The sequence below is a fragment of the Carettochelys insculpta genome, chromosome 34 (assembly GCF_033958435.1).
Source record: "Carettochelys insculpta isolate YL-2023 chromosome 34, ASM3395843v1, whole genome shotgun sequence".
NCBI classification, from domain to species: domain Eukaryota; kingdom Metazoa; phylum Chordata; order Testudines; family Carettochelyidae; genus Carettochelys; species Carettochelys insculpta.
Window position 1 is genome coordinate 1,480,999 of NC_134170.1, and position 15,143 is coordinate 1,496,141.

Genomic DNA, 15,143 nt, shown 5'->3' on the forward strand with positions numbered 1-15,143 from the left:
TGGGAGGGCAGTGGGGGCTGATGGTTAGAGCAGGGGGCCGGGAGCCAGGACTCCTGGGTTCCCTCCCTGGCGCTGGGAGGGCAGTGGGGGCTGGTGGTTAGAGCAGGGGGCCGGGAGCCAGGACTCCTGGGTTCCCTCCCTGGTGCTGGGAGGGCAGTGGGGGCTGGTGGTTAGAGCAGGGGGCCGGGAGCCAGGACTCCTGGGTTCCCTCCCTGGTGCTGGGAGGGCAGTGGGGGCTGGTGGTTAGAGCAGGGGGCCGGGAGCCAGGACTGCTGGGTTCTCTCCCTGGTGCTGGGAGGGCAGTGGGGGCTGGTGGTTAGAGCAGGAGGCTGGGAGCCAGGACTCCCAGGTTCCCTCCCCAGCTCGTTCCCGAATTGTGCAGGGCAGTGATTTCCGCTCCCTGTGCCTGGCTCCTGCCGGGAACAAGGAGATAACACTTCGCTCTCTCCAGGCCATTGAGTCGCGGCTCTGCATCACGCTGGCAGAGGACCTCGGCCGTGCCCTGGCCAACGGGGCAGTGCTGTGCCAGCTGGTCAATCACCTGCGGCCCCGCTCTGTGCCCTTCATTCACGTGCCTTCTCCCGCCGTGGTGAGTTCCGAGCCAGCCCCTGGTTCTCTCCCCAGCCTGGCATTGGTCTGCATGGCTGTGGGGGTGGAGCTGGAGGCTCAGCTCAGCCCCTTGTTCCCGATGTCCCGCAGCCCAAGCTGAACCTGGTGAAAAGCCGGAAGAACGTGGAGAACTTCCTGGAGGCCTGTCGCCGCCTAGGGGTCCCCGAGGTAACGCAGGGGTGTGTCTGATTTCCTGCCTGTGCCCTGCAGCTGGGAGCAGGGCTGGGGTGCCCTGGTGCAAGCTCCGCCCCCTCTTGTGTGAAGTCCTCCACCCTCTTGTGTGAAGCTCCACCCCCTCTTGTGCAACAGCCCATCCATCTTCTGCAATGCCCCGCCTCCTCAGACAGGCCCCAGCCCCTTGCTTGGCTAGTCACCCCACTCCTTGCTCTGTCCCACAGGAGCTGGGCCCTGTCCCCAGCATGCTTGGTGGCCAGAGCCCTGTAGGCCTCATGGGACCAGCCAGTGGAGCTTGGCCCTGCCCAGCCCCAGGCTCAGCGCAGGCACCCCATTGTCCAGCTCCATGCAGCAGCTGGCTCCCTGCCCCAGCACCCCCAACCTGAGGGGAAACCGAGGCACAGAGTGAGAGACACTGCTCCAGCATTAGAAGTAGTCAGGGAGAGCACGGTTCTCATTCCCCACTGCCCTCCCAGCGCCAGGGAGAGAACCCAGCAGTCCTGCCTCCCGGCCCTGCTCTAACCACCAGTCCCCACTGCCCTCCCAGCACTAGGGAGAGAACCCAGGATTCCTGGCTCCCGGCCCCTGCTCTAACCACCAGCCCCCACTGCCCTCCCAGCGCCAGGGAGAGAACCCAGGAGTCCTGGCTCCCACCCCCCTGCTCTAACCACCAGCCCCCACTGCCCTCCCAGTGCCGAGGAGAGAACCCAGGAGTCCTGGCTCCCGGCCCCTGCTCTAACCACCATCCGCCCACTGCCCTCCCAGGAATCCTGGCTACTGGCCCCCAGCTCTGACCACCAGCCCCCACTGCCCCCCCCAGTGCTGGAGAGAGAACCCAGGAGTCCTGGCTCCACCCCCCTGTGAGCAGTGTTGTCAGGAGGCGGCTGGGGCCCTGCCGTTCTCCCCCCGCTGCTGCCCCCTAACGTCTCTGTCTTTGTCTCCCGCGCTGGGCAGGTCGCCCTGTGCTCCACCTCAGATGTGCTGTGCGGGGATGGCCGGCAGCTCGGGGGCACCCTGCAGGCCCTGCTGCTGGCCGGAGCCGAGGAGAGCGTCACCGCTGCTGGCCACGCTGCGCCCGTCCGGCCCGGGCCCCTGACCGGCTTCGCCGTCTTCTATGTCTGCCTCATGTCGCTGCTTTACCTGGCCTACTGCAAGCTCGCTGTCGCCTGGGCGGGGGCCCTGACCTAGTGCTGGGGGTCAGCCCTGCCCCCCACTCCCGCTGTGTGCCTGAGGGCGTGTGGGCCCCGACCTACAGCTGGGGGTCAGCCCCTGCTGTGTGTCTGAGGGCGTGTGGGTCCGGCCCTAGTGCCGGGGGTCAGCCCCCTGCTGTGTGTCTGAGGGCGTGTGGGCCCGGCCCTAGTGCCGGGGGTCAGCCCCCTGCTGTGTGTCTGAGAGCGTGTGGGCCCGGCCCTAGTGCCGGGGGTCAGCCCCCTGCTGTGTGTCTGAGGGCGTGTGGGTCCGGCCCCAGTGCCGGGGGTCAGCCCCCTGCTGTGTGTCTGAGGGCGTGTGGGTCCGGCCCCAGTGCCGGGGGTCAGCCCCCTGCTGTCCGTCTGAGGGCGTGTGGGCCCGGCCCTAGTGCCGGGGGTCAGCCCCCTGCTGTCCGTCTGAGGGCGTGTGGGCCCGGCCCTAGTGCCGGGGGTCAGCCCCCTGCTGTCCGTCTGAGGGCGTGTGGGCCTGGCCCTAGTGCCGGGGTCAGCCCCTGCTGTGTGTCTGAGGGCGTGTGGGCCCGGCCCTAGTGCCGGGGGTCAGCCCCCTGCTGTGTGTCTGAGGGCGTGTGGGTCCGGCCCCAGTGCCGGGGGTCAGCCCCCTGCTGTGTGTCTGAGGGCGTGTGGGTCCGGCCCTAGTGCCGGGGGTCAGCCCCCTGCTGTGTGTCTGAGGGCGTGTGGGCCTGGCCCTAGTGCCGGGGTCAGCCCCTGCTGTGTGTCTGAGGGCGTGTGGGTCCGGCCCCAGTGCCGGGGGTCAGCCCCCTGCTGTGTGTCTGAGGGCGTGTGGGTCCGGCCCTAGTGCCGGGGGTCAGCCCCCTGCTGTGTGTCTGAGGGCGTGTGGGCCTGGCCCTAGTGCCGGGGTCAGCCCCTGCTGTGTGTCTGAGGGCGTGTGGGCCCAGCCCTAGTGCTGGGGGTCAGGCCTGCCCCCTGTCCCTGCTGTCACAGGGCATGTGGGTCCAGCCCTAGTGCTGGGGGTCAGGCCTGCCCCCTGTCCCTGCTGTCACAGGGCGTGTGGGTCCAGCCCTAGTGCTGGGGGTCAGGCCTGCCCCCACTCCCTGCTGTCTAGGGCTCGGCACACATGCCCTGAGACAGTGCTGGGAGGGGTCTCGCGCCCTGGCTGGCTCAACCCCCTCGCCCCAGTGCCCCTGCCCCCTGCTGTCCGCTCTGGGGTTGTAGGGGAAGTGGGGCAGTGACCCCCCTCATGACCTGGGGGGGCAGCTCCAGGATCCCCCTCCCTGCCTGTCTCCCTGGGAGCCCCCCTCACCTCGCCTGGCGCCTCCTAGTGCCTGGCTCCCAGGTTGCTGCCCCCTTCCCCCGCACACTGTGGTATGTATATTTGGGGGCCGACCTGGGGCCGTGGGCCGGCTCGGCGTGTACAGAGCTGTGCATAGCGCGTGAGCCATGTAAATCCCCACCTGCGTGTCGCTCGCTGACAATGGAGCTTTCCACCCGCCCGGCGTCTGTCGTGTGTTACGGGGGCGCGGCCGGCCGGTTGTGGGGCTCAGCCCCCCGGGGCCGTGGGCCGGCTCGGCGTGTACAGAGCTGTGCATAGCGCGTGAGCCATGTAAATCCCCACCTGCGTGTCGCTCGCTGACAATGGAGCTTTCCACCCGCCCGGCTTCTGTCGTGTGTTACGGGGGCGCGGCCGGCCGGTTGTGGGGCTCAGCCCCCCGGGGGCGGGGCCGGCTCGGCATGTACAGAGCTGTGCATAGTGCGTGAGCCATGTAAATCCCCACCTGCGTGTCGCTCGCTGACAATGGAGCTTTCCACCCGCCCGGCTTCTGTCGTGTGTTACGGGGGCGCGGCCGGCCGGTTGTGGGGCTCAGCCCCCCGGGGGCGGGGCCGGCTCGGCATGTACAGAGCTGTGCATAGTGCGTGAGCCATGTAAATCCCCACCTGCGTGTCGCTCGCTGACAATGGAGCTTTCCACCCGCCCGGCTTCTGTCGTGTGTTACGGGGGCGCGGCCGGCCGGTTGTGGGGCTCAGCCCCCCGGGGGCGGGGCCGGCTCGGCATGTACAGAGCTGTGCATAGTGCGTGAGCCATGTAAATCCCCACCTGCGTGTCGCTCGCTGACAATGGAGCTTTCCACCCGCCCGGCTTCTGTCGTGTGTTACGGGGGCGCGGCTGGCCGGTTGTGGGGCTCAGCCCCCCGGGGGCGGGGCCGGCTCGGCGTGTACAGAGCTGTGCATAGCGCGTGAGCCATGTAAATCCCCACCTGCGTGTCGCTCGCTGACAATGGAGCTTTCCACCCGCCCGGCGTCTGTCGTGTGTTATGGGGGCGCGGCCGGCCGGTTGTGGGGCTCAGCCCCCCGGGGCCGTGGGCCGGCTCGGCATGTACAGAGCTGTGCATAGTGCGTGAGCCATGTAAATCCCCACCTGCGTGTCGCTCGCTGACAATGGAGCTTTCCACCCGCCCGGCGTCTGTCGTGTGTTACGGGGGCGCGGCCGGCCAGTTGTGGGGCTCAGCCCCCCGGGGCCGTGGGCCGGCTCGGCGTGTACAGAGCTGTGCATAGCACATGAGCCATGTAAATCCCCACCTGCGTGTCGCTCGCTGACAATGGAGCTTTCCACCTGCCCGGCTTCTGTCGTGTGTTACGGGGGCGCGGCCGGCCGGTTGTGGGGCTCAGCCCCCCGGGGGCGGGGCCGGCTCGGCATGTACAGAGCTGTGCATAGTGCGTGAGCCATGTAAATCCCCACCTGCGTGTCGCTCGCTGACAATGGAGCTTTCCACCCGCCCGGCTTCTGTCGTGTGTTACGGGGGCGCGGCCGGCCGGTTGTGGGGCTCAGCCCCCCGGGGCCGTGGGCCGGCTCGGCGTGTACAGAGCTGTGCATAGCACATGAGCCATGTAAATCCCCACCTGCGTGTCGCTCGCTGACAATGGAGCTTTCCACCTGCCCGGCTTCTGTCGTGTGTTACGGGGGCGCGGCCGGCCAGTTGTGGGGCTCAGCATGTACAGAGCTGTGCATAGCGCGTGAGCCATGTAAATCCCCACCTGCGTGTCGCTCGCTGACAATGGAGCTTTCCACCTGCCCGGCTTCTGTCGTGTGTTACGGGGGCGCGGCCGGCCAGTTGTGGGGCTCAGCCCCCCGGGGCTGCGGGCCGGCTCGGCGTGTACAGAGCTGTGCATAGCACATGAGCCATGTAAATCCCCACCTGCGTGTCGCTCGCTGACAATGGAGCTTTCCACCTGCCCGGCTTCTGTCGTGTGTTACGGGGGCGCGGCCGGCTGGTTGTGGGGCTCAGCCCCCCGGGGGGCTGGGCCGTGAGCAGGAACAGGCCCAGTGGCCCCCACTAACCTCTCCTCTCTCCTGGCAGGACGCCCTGTGCCAGCCCCAGCATGTCCTGGACGAGGAAATCCTGGGGCCCCTGGCCCGCACTGTCCAGGCCCTGCTCACCGCCACCCAGCCCCTGAGGAAGGCGACGCCCCCCACGGGCACCTCCAGCGGGATGTGAGGGGGGCCCTGGCCCCGACAGCCCGACCAGGTCCAGGGCTCCCCCAGTGGGGCCGGGTGGGGCCAAGCACAGACTGCACACCCAGGGGCTGCTCCGGGCCCTGGGGTCCGTCCCACTGAGTAGGGGGCTGGCCACTCTGCGGAAGCTGTTGGTGGGAGGGTGGGATTCTCGGCCCCAGACCAGTGCCTGGTGCCCTGCCCCTTTGGTTGGAGGGTCCGAGGGCAGTGCCATCCCCGGGCTCCAGAGGGAATGGGGGGCATTGATCTCGGGGTGTGGGGGATTAATTACCTACAGGGCGGAAAGGGGGCCAGACCCCAGGCGCTGGCTCCTGCAGCTGCCAGCCAGAGCGCCCCACGGAGGGCTGGGGCAGGGAGCAGCCCAGCTGCACTTCCTCACCCTGCCCCATTTCCCTGGCACCCCCAGCCCAGGGCCTGCCCCCTGCAATGGGGCCTCCCAGTGCCTGCACCTTGGCCAGGGCTCTGCACCCCCATTGCCCTTTGGTTTGGGGAAGCCCCTAACTCCCATGCTGCCCCAGGGCAATGGCTGTGTGTTTTCTCCCGGTGCTGGGAGGGCAGTGGGGGCTGCTGGTTAGAGCAGGTGGGGCTGGGAGCCAGGACTCCAGGGTTCTCTCCTAGCAGTGTGGTGCCCTCTAGTGGAATAAAATTCTGCATGAACCTCCCTCAGCCTGGGGGCAGCTCTGTCCCCCCTTCCCAACATCCACCCTGGGCAAGGGCCACCCTCTCTGCAGCACCAGCCTCAGTTTCCCTTGCTGCAGCTCAGCTGGGCTGTGCTCCCAAGTCTTCCACAGGGGCTGTTCCCATCCCAGGCTGGGGCTAGTGCTGATGAGAGGAGGGCCCAGGACCCCCTACACCACCCCACAGACATAGGGACTGAGCTCCCCCCCCAGAGGTGGGTGCATCTTAGCCCTGGGCAAGGGGCTCAGAGCTGGGGGGGTGGTTCCTGGGGCCTCCATTTTAGCTCACCAGGTGTCAGGTCCCCTCTCATTTAGTGCCAGTGGGTACAGAGCTTTTGTTTAGGGGTTTTTAGGGGCCCCCAGTTCTCAGCTGAGATGGCCAAGGGAGAGCAGGGGTGGGGGATCATCCCCTGAGATTCCAGGGGGCTCCCTCTGCCTGAGCACATAGGGAATACCAAATTCTCCTTCCTCAGGACACAGCCCCCCAGGGACTCTACAGGGCCCCCCCCAAAGCCATGTCAGTGGGCCATGTCTGCAGGGAGCCAAAATGGCAGGGGAACCCCAAAAACAAGAGCTAGAAAGGGGTGGCACTAATGTGAGCTTCAGAGGGGAGAGAACTCCCCCTAGTAAGGAACTGGCTGGGGGGCAGGGTTTTGGGGCTCCCGCCATAAGTGGGGTGATGTGACCCCCAAGCCCAGGTGTCTCCCCAAGGGCACATGGTGAATGCCATCCCGGGGGGGGTGGGAACTAACAGTCCCCTAAGGTGTGAGTCTGTCGTGGCCCTGCTCCTCACCCACAGGAGCCGCACCCTAGAAACAAAGGTGCTGAGTGGGGGTTGTGGTTCAGCAGGAGGAAAGGGACAGGTGCCATTGGCTGTGAGGTCTGGCGGGTGGCACCCTGATGCGCCTGGCTCTGGGGTGCAGCCTAAAGGTGCCAAGCCTGCCTAGAGAGCAACAGTCAGCACGCTGCACGGAGAAAGAAAGGCGGTTAATGCAGGCCGGACCCAAAATGCAGCCATCTCTGGGGTGGGGTGGCTGGGGACCCCTTGCCCAGCACTGAGATGCACCCATATCTCAGGAAGGGTGGCTGGTGACAGAGGGACCCCTTGCCTGGCACTGAGAGGCCCACACCCAACATGTGGGAGGATGGAAGGGAAACCCTCCAGCCCTGTAGGCAGGAAAGCTCACAGTGGATGGAAAAGGGGAACAGCTGTCCCTGTCAGGGGGATTTGTGTTTCCCCTCTCCTCGCCTGAGCACAGGGTGCTGGCCTGCCCCCCACCCCCACCCCCACCCCACGGGCCTCTGAATCTGAGGGACAAGCTGGGGCAGGGCATGAGAGTTTCAAGGGGTTCTAGGAAAAAAGCATTTTCTAAGGGAGTACAGCTCTGTGCTGGGTAGGAAGCACCTAACTCTACTGCAAAGCCCCACTGCCCCCAGCAGGGTGCATCACGTTACCCAGAACAAGTGGCTGTGACCCCACTCAAGAAAAGGCAGTTTCTAAGGGAGATATTTCACAGTGACCGACCTCATGTTAAACTGGGGAGGGGGTGGGTCAGAGGGGGGAAAGGCCATTCCATGGGGAGAAACACCCTGGCCCCAAAAAGTGACAGCCAGTTTTGACAGGGGACCTGTCAGCCACCAGGAAAGTCGGTTTCTCATGGGGAACGTGACAGTCTCTGGGGGGGAGAGGGTTAGCCAGCAGAAGAAACGGCGGTTTCAAACATGCCCCCTGAAAGGTAGGGTCTGTTTCAGCAGGGTTCCCCCAACTTGTCCCCCTCTTGCCACACGTTCACTGGAATTTTGGGGGGCAGGGTGCAGTCAGCAATGGGGGCCTGGCTGCCCCCAGAATGGAGCCGTGGCTGGCCTGCAGGAAATCGATGCTGGTGTAGGCAGAGGGGATGCCAGCGGCCTGGCCCAGGGCACTGTACAGCCAGCCAGGCTGACCTGCTCCCTGGGGCTGCAGGCGGCCAACTCCTGCAGGGCTGTAGGCGGCAGGCTGCCGTACACAGGGCTGTGGGCTGTCACCTTGTTCTCCAGCTCCGGCTCTGCCCTGCTCCAGCCCCTCGGCGGGACTGCTGCCCTCCTCCGAGGGGGGCCAGGCCCCTATCAAGGGGGCAGGAGGTGGCCGGGAGCGTGGCAGAGGGCTGGCTGCATCCCTCCAGCCACCCCATCTCGCTCAGTGCCTTCGTGGCCTCCAGGCAGGGCTCGTAGATGGGCTGGGCCACCACCAGGTCATCCACAGCTCGCCGAGCACCCCACTGCCAGGGAGAAGCCGCGGTCCGTGTGGCCGCAGCAACGTACGCTCAGCCGCAGCCAGCCAGGCACAGCCTCTGGGTGCCCGCCAGCCGCGCGCGCCCCCCAGGCAGAGACAGCCCTGAGGGCGGGGAGGGATATGCAGCTGGCTCTGGGGCAGAGCAGCCAGTGAGGCACAGAACCCTTGACTGATGCTGCGATGCGCCTACCTTGGTGACCTGTGGGTGACCTCTGTGGCTGTGTGCAGCCCTGGGCTAACTCACCGTAGGCCCCCGCTGGCCCCCCAGCCCCACACCCCTGCCCCTGAGTGCCCCCCAGTCTGGCCCCACAGCCCCTGCTTGTGCCCCCCCACTCCAGCCCCACAACCCTGCTGCTTAGTGCCCCAGTCTGGCCCCACAGCCTTGCCTTTCAGTGCCCCCTAGTCCAGCCCCACAGCTTCCACCAGTGCCTCCCAATCTAGCCCCCCACTCCTGCCCCACAGCCCCTGTGTCCCCAGCCCCTCCAGTGCCCCCACACTCCAGCCCCACAGCCCCTGCCCCCAACTCTGGCCCCACAGCCCCCCCCCAGTACCCCTCCAGCCCCAACGCCTCCAGTTGTGGCCCCCCCCGGGGCACTTCCTCCATCAGAGATGACCTCACAAGGCTTCTGTCCTGGGACTAGCTGGGAGCTCCAGGCCCTGTCCCCTGCTCCTGTGTCCCCCCCATGTCTGACCCCCGGCCACCCCTGGCCACCCTCCTCCTGATGGCCCTGAACGTGGGTCTCTTCCTGCGCCCCCTGGGCCCCCCCCAGAGCACCTGCCTCAGCGTCCAGGGGGTCTGGACGCAAGGCCAGTGGCAACGTCTGCTCCTGGCCCCCTTCCACCACCTGGGCTGGGCGCACCTGGCCCTCAACATGGGGGCACTGCTGTGCCTGGGGGGGGCGCTGGAGGCCAGGGTGGGCAGCCTCCAGGCAGGCTGCCTGCTGGGGGCCATGATGCTGCTTGGGGGGCTGGTGCATCTGGCACTGAACACGGCCCTGGCGGCCCTCCTGGGTGACTCCAGGCCCTGGGAGCACTGCGCTGTGGGCTTCTCTGGTAGGGAGCAGGCAGGGACCCAGCCTCCCCTGCCCCACCCACCAGCCCCCACTGCCCTCCTACAGCCGGGGAGAGAACCCAGGAGTCCTGGCTCCCAGCCCCCTGCTCTAACCACCAGCCCCCACTGCCCTCCCAGCGCCAGGGAGAGAACCCAGGAGTCCTGGCTCCCACCCACTTCCCCAATCACCAGCCCCCACGGCCCTCCCAGCACCGGGGAGAGAACCCAGGAGTCCTGGCTCCCACCCACTTCCCCAATCACCAGCCCCCACGGCCCTCCCAGCACTGGGGAGAGAACACAGGAGTCCTGGCTCCCACCCACTTCCCCAATCACCAGCCCCCACGGCCCTCCCAGTACCGGGGAGAGAACCCAGGAGTCCAGCCTCACCTGTCTTTTGCCCCCTGCACCTCTGCAGGGGTCATCTTCTCCTTGGAAGCCCTGGAGTGTTTCCAGGCACCTGTTGCCATAGCAACCCTGGGCGGTGTCACCATAACGACCAGATGGCTCTGCCTAGCCGAGTGCCTCAGCATCCGCCTGCTGTACCCCAGGTGGGCACCAGGGGGTGCTGGGGAAAGTGGGTGTTGCATGGGCAGGGCTCAGAAGGGAGAGGCAGGACTTAGTGGCAAGAGGTGGGTCTCAGAAGGGGGAGGCAGGGTTAGTGGGGGCACGGGGCTCAGAAGAGAAGGGGCGGGGCTGACTGGGGGTGACTGGCAGCCCCTCTGACCCCCCCATTTCTCCTCCCAGGAGCTCCTTTTCTGGGCACCTGTCTGGCATATTGGTGGGCGTGGCCCTGGGAGCCACATCCCTCGGCTTGGCCACGCCCCTCTCCAGCGCCTTTTGAGGCCACACGTGATCACAGTAACTTCCCCCCCTCAACACCAGGGAGCAACCTGCAGCCCATCACAGGAGGGTCAGTGACAGAGGGGTGGGGTGGCACTGGTGGGGCTGGTGGTTAGAGCAGGGGCTGGGAGCCAGGACTCCTGGGTTCTCTCCCTGGTACTGGGAGGGCAGTGGGGTCTGGTGGTTAGAGCAGTGACTGGGAGCCAGGACTCCTGGGTTCTCCCCCAGTGCTGGGAGGGCAGTGGTGGCTGGTGGTTACAGCGGGGGGGGGGGGGCTTCAACAAAGCCCCAGGGTCCAGGATACATGGGCAGGGGGAACTTGGTGTAGCTAGAGCTGGTTGGGGAAGGTTTCCCCCCCGCCAACCCCACCCCTCTTTTGTCTCTTGCCCCCAGGCCCAGGCGAGCTGGGGAGGCACTGGCCCAGCCCCACACCTGTTTTGTCAACTCCAGCCAGAGCCCGTTTGCCACTTGCTTCCCTCCCCAGCTGTTTGTAGGTAAACAGCCCAAATCCCAGGCATCTGTGGGCAGCTCTGTTTCCACTGCACACACCACATCTGTCCCCGCCCAGGGCAGGACTGGCTGGCTCAGGGGGCAGGGAATGGGGCAGGGCCTGGCCCCTCTAGGGGCACCAGCTCCCGTGGCCCCAGACAGGGTGGGCTGGCTCAGGGGCAGGGAATGGGGCAGAACCTGTCCCCTCGAGGGCCAGCAGCTCCCATGTGGAGGACCAGGGGCCTGCGAGTCAATGCAGGCGGCATGGGCCCCCCCTCCAGCACTTGCAGGGCAGAGCACAAACACCCACAGCTGAAGGCAGTGTGACACCCCCCCCTCCCCAAACGCCGTGTCCCCTGGCAGGGGCCAGGCCAAGCTGAGCAGCGCCAGGGGACAGGCCCATGGGGGTGATGCCAGGAGCTGCTGGGGCGGGCAGCCCATGGCCAGAGCATGTGAGGGCGTGTTGGGAGTGTGCCGAGGGGGCCAGGGTGCCCCCCTGTAACCCCAAGGGGTGTGCAGGAGGGAAAGTGTGCGCACGCACACGATGAGGCGACCATACAATCCAGGTTCATAGTCCGCTGGCTCCCAGCCTGCAGTACAGCCACACAGGGGCGCCAGACAGCCCAGCTCTACAGTAAGCTGGATCTCTGCCTGCAGCAGCACCCCATGCCACATCAGGGGTACCACAAGAGTCAGCTCGCTCCCAGCCTGAAGTTCCACCCTGGGTCACACGGGGATGCCAGAGAAACCAGCCCTATGAAGTCAGTGAGCTCCCAGCCTGCAGTTCCACCCCACGCCACACGGGGGAACTAGAGAACCGAGCTCTTAAGTCAGCTGGTTCCCAGCAAGAAGTTCCAGCCCACGCCACATGGGGTCGCCATAGAGTCCAGCTCTAAAGTCAGCTCGATTCCAGCCTGCGCATTACCTCTCCGTGCTACTCAGGGGGCGCCAGAGAGCTCAGCTGGGCTCTCTGGCGCCCCCGTGGGGCATGGGGTGGTACTGCAGGCTGAGAGCAGGCTGACTTAAGAGCTGGCTCACAGAACCCAGCTCTCAAGTCAGCTGCCTCCCAGCCTGAACCTCCATCCCACGCCACACAGGGGTGCCAGAGACCGAAGCTCAAAATTCAGCTGGCTCCCAGCCTGCAGCAGCACCCTATGCCACACTGGGGCGCCAGAGAGCCCAGCTTTACACTCAGCTACCGCCCAGCCTGCAGTACCACCCCACGCCACACGGGGGCGCCAGAGAGCCCAGCTCTAAAGTCAGCCATCTTGCAGCATGCAGTACCATCCGATGCCACATGGGGACGCCAGAGAGTTCGGCTCTGAAGTCAGCTTGCTCCCGGCCTGCAGTACCGCTCCATGCCATATGGGGGGCACCACAGAGTCCAGCTCCAAAGTCAGCTCGATTCCAGACTGCAGTACCTCTCCATACCACACGGGGGCAGCACAGAGCCCAGCTCTGCCGTCAGCCACCTCCCAGCCTGCGGTACCATCCCATGCCACACGGGGGCGCCATGGAGCTCTGCTCTATAAAGTCTGCTGGCTCCCACCCTGCAGTACCATTCCATGTCAAACGGGGGCGCCAGACAGCCGAGCTCCACACTCAGCTACTGCCCAGCCTGCCATACCACCCCATGCCAGACGGGGGCGCCAGAGAGCCCAGCTCTGAAGTCAGCCATCTCCCAGCCCGCAGTACCATCTCATGCCATAAGGGGGCGCCACAGAGTCCAGCTCGAAAATCAGGGAGATCCCAGCCTGCAGTACCACTCCATGCTACACAGGGGCGACACAGAGCCCAGCTCTTTGATCAGGTGGCTCCCAGCCTGCAGTACCACCCCATTCCACACGGGGGCACCAGAGATCCCAGCTGTACAGTCAGCTGGCTCCCAGCCTGCAGTACCACCCCATTCCACACGGGGGAACCAGAGATCCCAGCTCTAAAGTCAGCTCGCTCCCAGCATGCCGTACCTCTCCATGCCACACAATGGCACCATAAAGCTCAGCTCTATGGTCAGCTGTCTTCCAACCTGCAGTACCGCCCTATGCCACACGTGGGGGGGGGGGGGACAGAGCCCAGATAAAAAGACAGCTGGCTCCCAGCCTCCAGTACCACCCCATGCCACACGGGGGCGCCAGAGAGCCCAGCTCTAGGGTCAGTTGGCTCCCATCCTGGAGTTCCAGTCCACGCCACAAGGGGGCATCATAGGTCCCAGCTCGACAGTCAGCAAGCTCCAAGCTTGCAGTTCCGCCCCATACCAACCAGGGGCGCCATAGAACCCATCTCTTCGAAGTAAGCTAGCTCCCAGCCTGCAGTACCACCCCATACCACATAGGGTGCCATAGAGACCATCACTACAGTCAGCTCGCTCGCTGCCTGCAGTACCACCCCATGCCAGAGGGGGGCACCAAAGAGCCCAGCTCTCTTAAGTCAGCTAGCTCCCAGCCTGCAGTACCACCCCCATGCCAACCGGGGGCGCCATAGAGTCCAGCTCTACAGTCTGCCATCTCGCAGACTGCAGTACCACCCCATGCCACATGGTGGCGCCAGAGGACCCAGCTGTTTTAAATCACCAAACTCCCAGCCTGCAGTACCACCCTGTCCCACACGGGGGCGCCTTAGAGCTCAGCTCTAAAGTCAGCTACCTCTCAACCTGCAGTTCCACCCCACGCCACACGGGAGCGCCATAGAGTCCAGCTCCACAGTCAGCTTGCTCCCAGCCTGCAGTGCCACCCCCTACCACAGGGGGGCGCCAGAGCGCCCAGCTCTAAAGTCAGCCATCTCGCAGCCTACAGTACCACCACATGCCACCATAGAGTACAGCGCTAAAGTCAGCTGGCTCCCATCCTGCACTTCCACCCTATGCCACAAGTGGGCATCATAGACCCCAGCACGACAGTCAGCTCGCTCCAAGCTTGCAGTTCCACCTCATGCCACACGGGGCGCCCGAGAGCCCAGCTCTAAAGCTCTCTGGCTCCCAGCCTGCAGTACCGCCCCACACCACACGGGGTCAACTGAGAGCCCAGCTCTGCAGTCAGCTACCTCCCAGCTTGCAGTTCCACCCTCTGCCACACGGGGGCGCCAGAGAGCGCAGCTCAACAGTCAGTTGGCTCCCATTCTGCAGTTCCGCCTCACGTCACAAGGGGGCATCATAGAGCCCAGCTCTACAGCCAGCGAGCTCTGAACTTGCAGTTCCACCGCATGCCACACGGGGGAGCCAGAGACCGCAGGTCAAAAGTCAGCTGGTTCCCAGCCTGCAGTACCACCACATACCACACGGGGGCGCCACAGAACCCAGCTCTGCACTCAGCTACCTCCCAGCCTGCAGTTCCACCCCACGTCACAAGGGGGCATCATAGAGCCCAGCTCTGCAGTCAGCGAGCTCCAAGCTTGCAGTTGCACTCCATGCCACATGGGGCCCCAAAGAGTCCAGCTCTAAGGTCAGCTCGCTCCCAGCCTGCAGTACCTCTCCATGCCACACAGTGGCGCCATAAAGCTCAGCTCTATGGTCAGCTGTCTCCCAACCTGCAGTACCACCCAACACAACACGGGGGGCCCACAGAGCCCAGATAAAAAGTCAGCTGGCGCCCAGCCTACAGTACCACACCATGCCACACAGGGCGCCAGAGAGCCCAGCTCCAGGGTCAGTTGGCTCCCATCCTGCAGTTCCACTCCATGCCAGAAGGGGGCATCATAGGTCCCAGCACGACAGTCAGCCAGAGAGCCCAGCTCTACAGTCAGCTCACTCCCAGCCTGCCGTACAACCCCGTGCCACAAGGGGGCGCCAGAGAGCCCGACTCTAAAGTCAGCTAGACCACTCCTTGCCACACGGGGGCGCCAGACAGCCCACCTCTACAGTCAGCTGGCTGTCAGCCTGAAGTTCCACCCCACGCCACACAGGGGCGCCAGAGAGCGCAGCTCAAAAGTCAGCTGGCTCCCAGCCTGACGTACCACCCTGTGCCACAAGGGCGCGCCTTTGAGCCCAGCTCTTTTCAGTCAGCTACATCCCAGCCTGCAGTACCACCCCATGCCACCCGGGGGTGCAATAAAGCTCAGCTCTGTACTCAGCTACCGCCCAGCCTGCAGTACCACCCCATGCCACCCGGGGGTGCAATAAAGCTCAGCTCTGTACTCAGCTACCGCCCAGCCTGCAGTACCACCCCATGCCACCCGGGGGTGCAATAAAGCTCAGCTCTGTACTCAGCTACCGCCCAGCCTGCAGTACCACCCCATGCCACCCGGGGGTGCAATAAAGCTCAGCTCTGTACTCAGCTACCGCCCAGCCTGCAGTACCACCCCATGCCACCCGGGGGTGCAATAAAGCTCAGCTCTGTACTCAGCTACCGCCCAGCCTGCA

General features: G+C 65.5%; 1 protein-coding gene across 11 annotated transcripts in view; it reads left to right on the plus strand.

The window, feature by feature from the left end:
- The window catches only part of LRCH4 (leucine rich repeats and calponin homology domain containing 4), a 40,595-nt gene extending 25,741 nt beyond the window's left edge, over positions 1-14,854 (plus strand). The window contains exons 17-23 of one of the 11 annotated variants that reach the window (XR_012643107.1): positions 452-589; positions 700-788; positions 5,306-5,473; positions 9,897-10,008; positions 10,205-10,370; positions 10,694-10,794; positions 11,887-14,854. Coding sequence is in view for 2 of the 11 variants with exons in the window: in XM_074983001.1 (XP_074839102.1) it covers positions 452-589; positions 700-777; positions 1,738-1,971 (450 nt within the window). In the remaining 9 variants the exon portion in view is untranslated. Of the gene's footprint in view, positions 1-451; positions 590-699; positions 789-1,737; positions 3,601-5,305; positions 5,474-9,875; positions 10,009-10,204; positions 10,371-10,693; positions 10,795-11,886 lie in introns of those variants that run through there. The other 10 variants (XR_012643100.1, XR_012643102.1, XR_012643101.1 and 7 more) reach the window with 10 other exon arrangements.
- The last annotated feature ends 289 nt before the right edge of the window (positions 14,855-15,143 follow it).